This window comes from Platalea leucorodia (genome assembly GCF_965183815.1).
Source record: "Platalea leucorodia genome assembly, chromosome: 9".
Classification (NCBI taxonomy): domain Eukaryota; kingdom Metazoa; phylum Chordata; class Aves; order Pelecaniformes; family Threskiornithidae; genus Platalea; species Platalea leucorodia.
Window position 1 is genome coordinate 34,580,867 of NC_138831.1, and position 14,194 is coordinate 34,595,060.

Below are 14,194 nucleotides of genomic sequence, written 5' to 3' on the forward strand. Positions count from 1 at the left end.
AACCAGAAATCATGTCTGGGATTCAAGAATTACTAAGTGAAGCCCTGTGCCATGCAAGAGGACAGTCTAAAGGATCATAATGACTACTTATGACCAGAGCTGAGGTTTTCCTTGAGTTTTATTTTTCAAAGAGTTGACAAAGAGACTATATAATAGCCTATGGAAATATGTAACAAAACCCGCTTTCAAAACAGTAATATTTCCCCTTTCTCATGCCACTGCTTCATCTTTCAGTTTTCCATTACTCTAAAACAGAATTCAGTCTGCACTATATTTGGGTGGGGAAGGAAATGGAGAAGAGAGATAACAAAGATATTTATGTCAAACTTCATTTAAATTTTCTTTATCTTTCCTTACACCATAAACAACAACAAAAAAATTTCTCATACTTCTCCACTCATGGAAAGAAATACAATCATCAGGCTAAGGCCAGCAGATATGCAGAAACTCACTGCAAACCTTATCTTGCTGCTTGCCATTCTATTTTATTAGAGTAGATTTGCAAACCAAATCACCAGTATTAAAGCGACTCATTTCACACTTCAATGTTCTTCTTTTCAAGAAGTCCCAAAACAATGCAGTCTCATATACAGAGAGCAGTCAAAAAAGACCACAAGTCAGATAAAGATTCTCCAATAACATAAACCAAAGTCTTAAGAAATACTCCAAATTAGAAAGTTCAAATCAAACCCTAAATCTTTCTCAAAATTTAAGAGCTCAAATAAGAAACCTTCCAGTAAACCTCAGCTTACTACTTTTCATTTTATCCTGCTGCCTACCATCATCGTTTATCTTGAGATAAACGATAAACTGAACTACCCTCAGAAAACTGAGTCTAGCTCCTAGACATGTCTGGAAATAGCAAGATGTTGATCAGTACAGATTATACAAGAAATAAACATGTATCTTAACTAAAATTGCATGGTAAAACAAATCTGCCACATCACAAATTCACCTGTCAGATGTTGCAGTGACAACACAAGAAAAAAAAACTACTGTACTATTTTGCTCTCCCACAGTAAGGCAGCATAGGAGAAGCAGAGAAGTATGTACATACCTGGTTTCTGTTCTTTGGGGGAGGAGCCACATCTAACACAGACACACAGAACTTGAGTTCCAAGTATGAAGAAATCCACATAATATACAAAGTACATGGTTCCTCCTTAAAGTCTTTTGCAGTTAAGTATATAAAAACAGAAGGTTTCTCAATAAAAGATAAACTGTAGCTACCTGATAGGCTTTAACTGAACTTGAGACTGGCTCAATCTCTTAAGAGCTAAGTAGCAGTCCAGGAAGTTGGAAGGGTAGTAAAGAAAGGTAACAGAAAGTGTTGGTTAGAAGTTCAAGCCTCTCCTTCGCCCCAAAAGTTTCTAATAAGTCTTTTGACTATAGTGCTGCGATTAATCAACTACTGCGTTAAATCACAGCACGGTCAGACTGCTTATATGCTGTTCCAGATTTTCTAAGATATCTAAAGCAGACGGATTAAAAAAAAAAAAATCCTATGTTTGAACCAAATCAAAGTGCCTGAACTGACACATCTATACTGCAACTACAGGGATTAAGTATACTCTGTCCCTAATTTGTAATGACATCTCTGGAAAGTAAAGGTCAAAGAAAGACACCGTTGAAAAGAACTGCGCAAAGCTGCATTCTTCAACAAGAACTCCCTATGTAAAGCACTCCCTTCTCTTTTGTAAGGCTTATCTTCTAAAGTTTGTATATCATATTATTCCCTTTTTAAAGGGCCATTACAGAATCAAAACACATTCAAGAAAGAAAACGTATCTTTTCAAGCTATGTAACAACACTTCTGAACTGCCATTAATTGGTTTATAAATCAGTAACTGCCCCCTAAAACAAAGCAGAAACATTTTTAAAATGTTTAATACCTCAGACACTGACATGTTAAAGAAGCTAATCAGTAGACTACACAGATAGAATACCTTATATAGTACACACTAATGCGGCCTTTTTTTTTTTTTTCTTCAGAAAGAAATTGCATACAATTGATATCTACTTTCCTAAAATTTGATGATTACTACCAAAACTGCTTTTTGTTTTTACAGTTTTGGCTACCTTTATGGAGCCCAAGAAGAGTTAAAGGAATCCTACTCTGCCATACACAGGAGCAACGGTGCTACAGTAGAGAACAGCACAGACTTAAAGTAAAATCAGCAGTGCTGGAATTACCAACAGGACAAAAATGAGTCTCAAAACAGGAATAAATGTAGTCAAGAATATTCTGTGTAGCTTTGCTAATACACACATGTGCCAGCTAACAAACTACTTGCATTCCCCCCTATTTTTAAGGCTGCTCATTATAAGAGATGTTAGCGGTCCTTACTTATTAACTAAGTTTGATCAAATACCATTAATAAAAATGAATTAAAATGGAAAAAGAAACCACGGTTACATAGTTTCTTTGGGGCACTTGGAGGGACAACAGATTTGCTTGCCATTGAGCAGGTACTTGTGAAGAGACAAGAGCTGATCTAGACTGACACCAACTCCAGACTTCTCTGCCTCTCCCAGGGGGCACTTACTAAGGTTTTGAACAAATCTATTCCGGATCAGATTCTTCCCATGACTTGTCTAGGCTCATTTCTGAAGGCAAATACTGACAGAACATACAAAAGTTTGGTGAATCCCAAGAGCTTCACAGGCGTACCAGTAAAACAGGAAGCCAGTATAATATGAAGCCTGACTTGCATCTACCCTGTAGAAATTCAGCACGTTAAGTGTCATTTATTCCATCATTCACAGCCACCTTACTGCCCTCAGCCAAGCCAAAACCAGAGGGACTTTAGCGTGCCTCACTAGAGAAAGCAAGTTCAGTTCTTCAAAATGTTTTTTGTGTGGCTGACAGTAGATGGTCTCTAGCAGTTCTGTACATCAGCCAAGTGGAACAGATAAACTCACACAAAATATTCCACATCCACTCAGAGTGGCATTTCGAGTCTAGTCCAATTCTATTAACTTCTAGATATCTTTGAGGATAACCGAGATCTGGATGCATTTCACTCCTTCTGACTAAACTGAAGTAACCTCATTTACTTGATGATCTAACACTACGAGAATGTCACAAATAAAAAGCAAAATCAAAGACCCCACAATCAAATACACAGTCGCTCTCCTCAATCTTCTTCCCAGCACTAAGGATAAATTCTAAGCACCAATTTGCTTAACATTAGCGTAAGAGTTTTGGTTTTGTTATCTAGCAGACAGAAAACATGGTTTGTTCATTTTTAATTGGCTAAATTAATGCTATCAGAATTATTAACGGCACATGTCATCAGCCTTCAACATCTAAATGAGAGATACTTATTCAGCTAACAAAACAGTTAAACCAGTACAGTTGGCAGAAGTTTGGCACATAAAATATCATAATCAAAGTTATAATCAAATCACATTTTCACTTCTATACTATACCAGGACTTCAGACTATGCTGCAAGCACAACCAAAGACATGATTTCTAGTTCCTACCTATTATGTCAAAATGTGTTCAAGGCAACACCATATCGCAGCATTTCATTATTCCTCTGCACACTGACTGAACTCATCATTTTCAGGTTTCGCTACAGGCTTGGGGAGGAGTGGCTGGAGAGCTGCCTGGCAGAAAAGGACCTGGGGGTGCTGGTTGACAGCCGCCTGAACATGAGCCAGCAGTGTGCTCAGGTGGCCAAGAGGGCCACTGGCATCCTGGCTTGGATCAGGAATAGTGTGGCCAGCAGGACCAGGGAGGTGATAGTGCCCCTGTACTCGGCACTGGTGAGGCCGCACCTCGAGTACTGTGTTCAGTTTTGGGCCCCTCACTCCAAGAAGGACATTGAGGTGCTGGAGCGTGTCCAAAGAAGGGCAACGAAGCTGGTGAAGGGTCTAGAGCACAAGTCTTATGAGGAGCGGCTGAGGGAGCTGGGGTTGTTTAGCCTGGAGAAGAGGAGGCTGAGGGGAGACCTTATTGCTCTCTCCAACTACCTGAAAGGAGGTTGTAGCAAGGTGGGGGTTGGTCTCTTCTCCCAGGTAGCAAGCGACAGGACAAGAGGAAATGGCCTCAAGTTGTGCCAGGGGAGATTTAGATTGGATATTAGGAAAAAATTCTTCATGGAGAGAGTGGTTAGGCATTAGAACAGACTGCCCAGGGAAGTGGTGCGATCACAGTCCCTGGAAGCGTTCAAAATATGTGTGGACATGGTACTTAGGGACATGGTTTAGAGGTGGACCTGGCAGGTTAACGGTTGGACTCGATCTCAGAGGTCCTTTCCAACCTTTATGATTCTATGAAGTTACTGCTCCACTTAACCAGAAAAATATCCCCTTCAAGAGAAACTAAGCTATCACCAAGTCTACTAGCCAATCTTGTATAGCTATAGCATTTTTTGTTTGTTTTTGAATATAAGACAGTACTGATTTAATCAGTAATATGAGTAAAGAACTTTAGGTCTACACAGGTTCCAGGGGTGACGGGACAGCTTCAAGAATAAAACATAAAGGGCAATTATATACAGAAATAATACTTCTTGCTCAAGAACTTGTTGGAAGCTTGAAGAGTAGCCTAGATAAATACCACTACACATTTTTAGTTTTACTTATACTTTTCTTTCAACACATGGTTGCAGTTAGAGACAGGGTACTTCGTTAGACAGCCTTGTGGTCAAACTGAGCATAACTGCTCTCTTCTTAAGACGGTAGGTACTAAAATGGTTATTTGGAATCAACAACATTAAACTCGTTAGAATCAACAGATAATAGGTTTGTACAGAGAATTAACATTTTATCTGACCAGCTGATCTATTTGTACACATTTTCAGTCACAAAGGTCCATTCACCTGATCAGTGCTACAATTCTAAAATGCCTTCATTCTATGCTGAAGAACTGAAGGCAAATGATATAACTTGCTCCCTTGAGAAAAGTCTTGTACACTTCCCTTTTGTTGGAATAAATATAGCTATTTGGGCCATGATTCCATGGGCACTTTAATACTAAGCTGCTGCCAGAAATGGCATCCCACCTTGTTCTGACTTCCCCTAAACAATTCATTCCTCATCGCCTCTCTTGCACAGCTTCACAATAGCTACATCAGAAATCAATTTAATTTAAGAGTAACTCAAATAAGAGAAGAGTGAGTCTAAATGTAAAAGCTGTCTTTCTATTCACAGATTCCTAGTACACACTCCTTTGTGTAAGGTGCACATTCAGACCACCCAAAATCACTAATTGAAGAAAGTGGCAAGCAACTAAGGCAGTTTTGAACACATTTGTTTTACTTAACTGCATTGTTTTATGCCCCTGCAAATAAAGTTTTAAAACATTTAAGTATAGTTATGGCACAACTGTTAATGAACACTTAGCTTTCTAACTACTTTCAGTTACATACATGAGCAACCTACAGCTTTGTTTCTGGCATGGTTATTTGTAGGCAGGCTTATCTCTGAAACCCAACAAACAAATAGAGCTACTATCAAATAGAGCTTTTACAACACATCTAAATTTAAACAAAGGAATATGACAGTTTCCTTTTCTTTTACTTCCTGACATCTGGCTTTTTCCTATTGTTTTCAAAAGCTACCAGTATCCTGCATTAGGCACACACAACCAATTGTATGAACTTACCCTGTGAAGAGTCACTGTGTGTTGTTCCCATATAGCTGTTTCTTCCATTGTTGTGCTCTAAGGAAGAAAAAACCCGAAGATTAGTACAGCTACTGACAGTGAAGCCTAAACAACTATATAATACCACAAGTAGCAACTTACACTCAAAAGTAACATTAATATTCATATTGAATAGCTACAGAGAAGTAGGGCTGGCTCATTTGTTACACATTTCCTGTCTTTATATGTCACATCTGAACTTCCTGTGCTCCTAGGGAAGGAAGGCAGGCGGAAGAATAGGCAAAATAGATTTCCAATCATTATATATTTCAGAACTTCAAGTTACAAAGAAGTTTAAGGACTACAAGAAGCATTTGTGATGTAGGCTCTCTTGGTTGCTCATTAAGTACAGTAAATAAAGCTGGTCCAAGGCCCACTTTCAGTTTTCCACTGTGATCAGCTGTGTTTGTATTCTAACTTACATACTTCATACTTTTGTGAACATCCTCCTTTCCCTTGTTCTAACTGTATGCAGATTAACACCAATTCATCAACACCCAGCTATAGATTACAGTACCTGTGCTACTGTATTATGCATACAGGTCACTTCTAACAGACTCCACTGTTTAGCATAGACTAATTTCTTTGGTGAACAGTAGCACTGCAGAAATAAAGGAGGTGCTCTCTAAGGGAACTAGATTAAACAGTAACATTATGACAATATTTACATACCTGCATTTCTGCTTAAAAGAGCAGACACTTGCACTACTTAATGTGCCACGACAAGCAAACATTTGGAAAGGGGAAGATGGTGTGAGGGAGGAAAAACTAGCAGAGCCAAAGGCTTGAAAACAGGCATACAGGCAGCAGGAGACACATAGCTAACAGCATGAAGTCTCCCGCTATCCTGCTGCTACATCTTCTACCTTTCCAGAGGGAGTGCCCCATGTTTTTTGCTCCATACCCTCCCCTCTCATAAGCAAGCAATCCACTAACTAAAGAACAGAATCAGAACATGAACATCTCTACAATATGGGAGTGTTGGTTTTTTGAAAATCTACTTTACTCTTAATTTGTTTCAGTTAGAGTAACTCAGCCACTACACCAAAAAGTACTCCTAGCTTTTAATCCAGTCCTGTATTATAACAGAGAACAGCAGCAGGAGTGTTTACTCTCACAATCAACACCTCTGAAAACTTTATCCAATTTTGTAACATCAGAATTTGCAACTAGGTTTAAAAAGTGAGTTCTTCTCATGACCCAAAAAGCTGTGGGTTTTTTTTCCTCCGCATTTTGTGCTCTAATTTCAGCTGTTAGGATGTGCTACATTACTGTTCATTTCTCTTTCAGGGTTCACTTCTCCTGAAAGTGTTGGTGCAACTTAATTGGGATATATTTCATTCAAAAAGCTTTTTTTCCCCCCTCCATTCAGTACCAAATGTTACTCCTTTGCATTACAAATTGCTTCTACTCTACCCCAGAATTAGATTATTTGTCTCCAGCTTTTTAAAAGTAGACCAAATATACATTAAAATACTAACAATTTACACACACAAAGCCATCTTTGAAACAAAACAGAACATTTTGCTTGCTAAACAGTTAATGAATACTGATTTTCTTCCCTATTTCTGATGCTCTCATTCTGTCTTAGTTTTGGCAAGAGCTTCTCAGGCTAAATGTCTCATCAACAAGTGAAGAATTACCTCTGCAAGTAAACTTCTAAAAGAAAAAGCTTTAAGTAGCTCCTGTTCAGAAAAAGGTGCAACAGGCATCCAATAAAGGACTGCAAAGTCACAATTCACATTTTAATTTAAATGGGCTGCCTCATTTCTATCTGCAATTATCAACAAAGAAGTTAACCTGTCTCATTTATTGCATTTGTCCTGGCAATGCCACACAGGTACAACACTCCATTGGCAGTCAGAGGCGCTTTTGCACAGCACAGTTTGAGCCACTTGGCTAACAAGGTACCAGATTTCAATGGAGTTCTTGCGCCCCACTGTTGGAGCTTGGTACACAGAACACAGTGCAAACACAACTGGTTCTGGCAAAGACTGATAAAACCCAGTTTAACCAGCTAAGCACCGCTCCCACTAGATCTGGGAGAACTGGCAATCCCAGAGTCAGAGTGGGATAAAATAACAAGAATAGCCAAGCAATTACTAAGAAAAATGGAAATGACCTATGTAACATGCTTCTGAGAACTGTGAGAAGACTTACTACCTCACAAAAAACCAAGACAACCCTCCCAAAAAAACCATCCACATAAACTCACCAGCCTTTCTAAAACTGGACAGGGTGCTCACTGCTCAATCTACTGACAGGGGCTGCCCATTTTTAATGCCTTTTTCCTTTCTGCAGAAGCTCAGTCTCTCCAATTTCTTTGCTTGTTGTTCTCCATTTTCTTGCTCACACCATCTCCTCTACTCATCTATTACTATCACCTCCCCTAGATCTTACTAATACATTCATTTCAAATTCACAAGACTAAGAAACATCAAATATCCATTAGTTAGACAGCAAACCAAGTAATATGTTATTTTCATTCTTTCTGCATGCCCAAACAGTCCAATCAAGAACAGTGAAAGCAGTTCAAAGGCAGCCTGAGGCGAGTTGTTGGCTTTGACACAAACTGCTTACGTGAGTTAGTTTCTCATCTGTAAAGAATTGCATTCACTCAAAAAAGACTAAGAAGTTTGATGAAGACCTGTGAAGGTACTCATCCTACTAAGCACTGACAAATGAGGCAAAAGAACGAACTTATGCTACCATCAGTCGAGGTCCCTGTTGGGATGCTGCTCTTAGACCATACTCATTTTTCATGCAACATTTGAATTTCAAGAATCTTTCAAGGACTTAATTCCCAAGTCTCTAGAAATGGCAAACACTGGTTGTAATTAAGGGGTGGGGGCAGACAATGTAGGTCTACAGTGATGGTGCCAGCTCTGCTGACTGCTGGTGCCAAGCTTCGTACCCCAAATGTTACCCACCACCGATTTAGGGGAAATCAAGGTGACTCAGCAGGAACGGAGAAATACATGCAGCCTAACACCCCAGAAACTAGGAATATATGAGAATACTAAGACGCTACAGTCTAGGGTTAGAGTAACTTAACAGAGACCATTAAGTATCTTTGAAATGCAAGTGGACAACTGACAGCATTTGAACTTTGCAAACTCCAGATACTATGTCTATATTATCTACGGTTTTCTACATGTATTAAGAATAGAAAGAGAATGATGGTATCATGACTTGTGTTAGAAAAAAAGACTTATGTTTATGCTTTGTTAAAATGAAGAGTTTCCTTAAGCTCATCTTGAACACTCATACAGACAATTAGTAGCATTCCCAGCTCTATATCTCACAAGTGGATGTGTTTGTGGTTTTGTTTTTTTTAATTATTATTATTATTTAAAGGATAAAGTCATACATGACATTGCAATTCATCAATATGGAAGTAACGCAACTTATCATTTGCTCAGAATCTTGGAAGTATCAAATCTTGTTCAACTTTTTCATCTTTGAAATTGCCCTGAGATATAAACATATCAAAGTAAACATCTTTCCAGAAAGCTCCCTTTCAAAGGGTCCTTCAAACAACAACAAACATTTTTTGTTCCCCTTCTCACCACATTTCTTTCCTGCTTCTCAAAGGCTGGGCTTTTTATTTTTCTTTTTTAAAAACATGCCTTTTACTCATACAACTTTCTTACCTTCACACATGCATCTGGGCACATGCACACATACATAAGATTGAATTTCCCCAATGGATTAATCCTGTGCTTATGCATCAAGATTTTTCCTTCAAGCATCGTGAAGATAAAGTCTTGCTGGCTACCAGTTTGAGCAATGCTGTCATGTTTGCAAATAGCATTGCTCAGTTTACCTCTACTGCAGTTGGAAAAGCTGTTAGCAGCAGCAGCACTGCAGCCACCCACAGGCTTGAGAAGACAGTTCAAGTTCACACTTGGAAAGACTCAACCAACAGCCACAGAAAGTAGTACTTTCCACCTAGAATAATGCAGGGTTCCTGAGGTAAAGTTTCTTGCAGGATAACACTTCTTTAAACTTCTATACCTACAGGAAGAGCTTGGACTAAGGCCAGAGCTCCTACGTATTCTTGAAATCAAAGCCAGAATTGCTTCCCAATGTTTCTCTGCAAGTCTAGGGGGACTTACTAGAGGAATTATCTTTGTTTTAACTGAACTGCTTTTCATAAGAAGTGTGTAAAGAATGACAAGTTAGATTTTAAGCAGTTTTTTTGCTCAATTATGATCAAGTTTTGACACAAGGTCAAAGGAATTTTCAATCACCTTATTTCTTAGTAAAAGTCAACAGTAATTTCCTATAAATAAACAATAAGTGTTAAATATCTACTGTTGTTACATATTTCCATACATTTTTCACGAACAACGGGACTACTACATTTTCACAGAAAATCGTATTTAGGTATCTACCTTAGAACAGGTAGATTTTCAGATTTTCCTCTGGCCAACACAAGAGTAACCTACCGTGGGAAGCAGTAAAGCACTTCTAGTATCTTTACAAACCTGGTTTTGCAGATCAGCATTGACAGCTGTCCTGCAGACAATAAAATGAAGCAACTATTCCTGCTACCTCAGGGGGCACATTGTTTCCATTCTCCGCAAAACACAATAGAGAGGAAAGCTATCTGTGATGGATCCAAGTCCCTGCTCTAACCCTTTCAACCACAGCAAGCAAACTACAAGAAATCGAATGACCAGATCACAAACTCAACCATACAAAGAACACTATCTTTGCTCTAAGCTTGCAGCCTCATGTTGTAGCTTTTGTGTATACCTTACTTCCAATAAAATGCCGACATCTAAAAACATTCCTAGTTGTCCTGATAAAATCATAACAACCTTGACAGAGTTCTCTCATTCAAGACATGGAGAGAAAGAAAGAAAAATAAAAGAGAGAGAAAGAAGAACTGGTAAGGGGCTGTATCAAAAGAAGGAAATAAGTTTATATTTAGAGTCAATCTCTTCAGAAGGACACACCAGACATTCATACGCCTTATCTATCTTGCTGCATTTCTATTTGGCTTCTAAAATTAATTCTCAGTTATTCTTGGGGAAGTCCACTTCAGCAGTAGGATGCTACTGAACTTCAAATTTTTAAAGGTTAAATGCAGAATCAATACATTTTGATTGCACTCGTGGGAACAAGAATTAAAAGTGCTTATTGTAATGATCAGCATTTGCAACTGTTACCCAACGAACCTGCAGAAATTCTTGTATCTAGGGGGTGATATTTATCAATGACTCAAAAAAAAAAAAAAAATCAAAGTCAATATCCAAAACAAACATCTTCCTGAGGAAGTTCAGAAAAGAAAACTGAGTCTTCCTCAGCCAGCCCAGAGCAGGGAATGAAGAGGTCATTTTCCTACACAGCGCATCTTTCAGCACTCAGCTGGAGCAGCACGTTGTTTCCAACACGGACCAAGAAGACTTCCTGCAGACACTCACCTTTGTCCTTGCCTGGTGAAACTACAGCCACCTTAAATTCCAGCAGATTGCCTCCAATTGTCTTATCACAAAAGCCCTCAGCTGACTTTAAAAAAAAAAATCTATTTTATTAACAGTTGTTCCCCTGCAATTAGTGCCATTAGGACAGAATCCTATTATCAGACCAATTTTATCAATTGAAATGAGAGCTTTGTCTTACACAGTCTTTGTACCACATACCAATGCACCACATCTACTCTACAGAGTACCTTAGAGATATTTGAGCTATTTCAAATACTGGAAGCCAACTACTAGAGCAAGTGTAGCCAAAGAGGAGGGTACTCCGAGGCAGGATAAATGCAGCAAACTGCACACTGCTAAAACTGGCTGTTTGCACTCAGAACTGTGGTATCTCTGTACTAGACTTTGCAAGCAGCCTATATCCTTGGTTTTTTACTTGATCATCACTCTTTGCAAGGAGGAAAGACTGTTTCCCTGAAAGTATTTTTGAGAAAAGACTCAAGACATCAGACAGAACAGCTCAGGGACTGTTGCAGAGACAAACAACGTGCACCTAATGCTATTTGTTTATCATCTCTTTTACACAGCAATGCTAAGTGGAGGAGAAAACACCCACTAAAGCATTCTCTTGTGAGATCTGTACAAAAAAAAAAAATTCTCATTCATCACTGAAGCTAAGAAGCTAGTCTTTAGTCTCGTCTTCTGTCTGAATGTACATCCATGTGACATTGACTATCTAGTTTGGAAACAGAAATACTAACCTTATTCTCTCAAGCAGATGTACTAAACACCTAAAAGTAAAGCAGTGCACGTCACTTTTTGGTTTTTGTTTGTTTGTTTGTTTTTGGGGTTTTTTTTTGTTCATTTGGGGGGGGGGGGGGGGGGGGGGGAGCTATTTCATACATTGCATGGATCCTAAGCTCTAATCAAGAGTTCTACTCCAGTTCTACTCCTCCCAAACCCTTGTCTATATTCAACAGGCCACCTCATGAAAAGCCTGTATTAAAAAAAGACACCATTATTAAAGCTGGTCTTCAGATGACAATGTGCAATCCAATTAAAAAAAAGACATACAGAATTCTCAACACTGCATGTTAATAAAAGGAATTTAATTTTACTTAGATCAATCTAGAAGTACAAAGTCCCTACTACAATAGCACATACCTACTGTCTGGACAACAGAAGTCACCTTTACGTCATGAATAGCATCCTTGAGAAGAAAAACTAGGACTAAACTTAATTTATTTATATATATTTTTAATAATAGCTAGGCTGTTTCACCATTCTGCTCAATTCTCCCTATCCTTCCACAACCACATACTGCTCCATGGGATACTACCTTACTAAATACAATTTCCACTGCTTCCTGCTCCAAAATTCCTAAGATTACTTGCTGCATTTTGAACACACAGATACTGCATGTATCTAAAAAGTCCCCTCTAGTTTTCCTGATTAATTTTTCTGCAAGACATTTTTGCTCAGACTTCTGAGTACTATTCTCTCCAAACTAAAAAAAGTAGCTCAGTATTTAACTCATCCCATGTAATACCCAACTTCTTTTTTAGCATGACTCACTTTTCCAGAATGGCCTCTCAAGTCCAAGCCTCACACATTACAGACAACTCTTATCTCCCAGGGTCATAAAACCTTTTTGTCATTTTTGCTGCTGCTCAATACAAAAAATGGTAGACCCTCCTTCCAAAAAAGCCCTAAACAAGAACAGTATGCAGAAATTTGGGGGGATATTGCATTTTAGTGAAATAATTAAATACTGGATTATAGATCCAGTTAAATCTGAGTATTTATAGAAGCTCTTATGATACAGGTCTAGTGAATACCATTATCCCTGAATGGCAGAAGGCTGACACTCAGGAATAAGAAGGCAAAACAAACCAGAATGTAAGACCCAAATGCAGATACATCTCAAATGATCTTAGGTCAAGTTACTTCAGATGAAGAGTACCACTCAAACACCCTGGTAACAGTATCAGCCAGCAGCTAAGCAAAGCCTACTAGCTTCGTGATCTCTAAGGCGTGGGAAAACTGTGCTTTAGAATTTGGGATCCTTGTCTGCTTTGCTTCTTTCCATTTTGCTTTCCAGCTGGCAGTAAAATCATGTAGGATCACAAATTCCAAAGCACTGGCAAGCAGCGTTTCACAGATCACTACTCCAGGCCAGTATGCTAGCAAAATGGAACCAAAATCACAACAGAACAGAAAGGCTAAAAACTGACGTAGTAAGCCATGTTTCTCTCTCTCTCTCTCCCTCCCCCCCCCCCCCCCCCCCCCCGTGATGTTACCCAAGGGAAGCACAGATAGCTTGCACTTTGCTTTTGGTTTTATTTTAAGTCATTTCTCTACTATACTGACCTAGGTCAGTATTATGAGGACAGAGATTCCAAAACAAGAGTAGAGTTTTTAATATGTAATTGAAAGTATTTATCTTCTCTTTATTTAAAGATCAACTTTAGCTCAGATCTGATTTTTTTTCAAATATTTTCAAAAACAAGATCTTAAAGGAATTCAACATGATATTTTAATTCTTTAAATCTCAGGATGCAACTTGAAAAGCGCTTCTTTTAGTGCAAGTAACTGCTTAAGTAGCACACACTGCCCTCCCACTAGTTTCCATCCACAAAAATACCCCTCTCCCTCATATTACACTTGTGCAAATGTTACGCTTATGTATGTGGTCCTTTCTACCTGCATCAGTTCATCTCGACTCCATTGACAGCAGCTGCCAGGGGCAGTTTGTAAGCCAGCCCTGTTAACATAAAAGTTCAAACTGCAGCCTCAAGTCAAAGTAAAATGAGCTATATTGAAGTATACAAGTGAAGCTCATTAGGTGTACACAGCTGTGACCACAGTTTCACAGCAACTGACACAACCTGGAATGGGAAATTCCAATCAGGTGTTACCAGCTTGGTTGGTTTGTTTTAAAACCTCTGGGGTGGTCCAACAGCAGTGCAGGCTGCCCAGGAAGGCTGTGGAATCTCCATTCTTGGAGTGTTCAAGACTCAACTGGGCAAGATCTTGGGCAACCTGCTGTTGCTGACACTGCTTTGAGCATGGGGCTGGACTAGATGATCTCCAGAGCTCCCTTCTGAC

At 39.0% G+C, this 14,194-nt stretch overlaps 1 protein-coding gene across 5 annotated transcripts in view; it reads right to left on the reverse strand.

The window, feature by feature from the left end:
• The window catches only part of TJP1 (tight junction protein 1), a 76,278-nt gene that overhangs the window by 40,141 nt on the left and 21,943 nt on the right, over positions 1-14,194 (reverse strand). For all 5 annotated transcript variants that reach the window (XM_082321324.1, XM_082321323.1, XM_082321322.1 and 2 more), the window contains exon 2: positions 5,616-5,672. In XM_082321324.1, the coding sequence (XP_082177450.1) occupies positions 5,616-5,672 (57 nt within the window). The remainder of the gene's footprint in view (positions 1-5,615; positions 5,673-14,194) is intronic.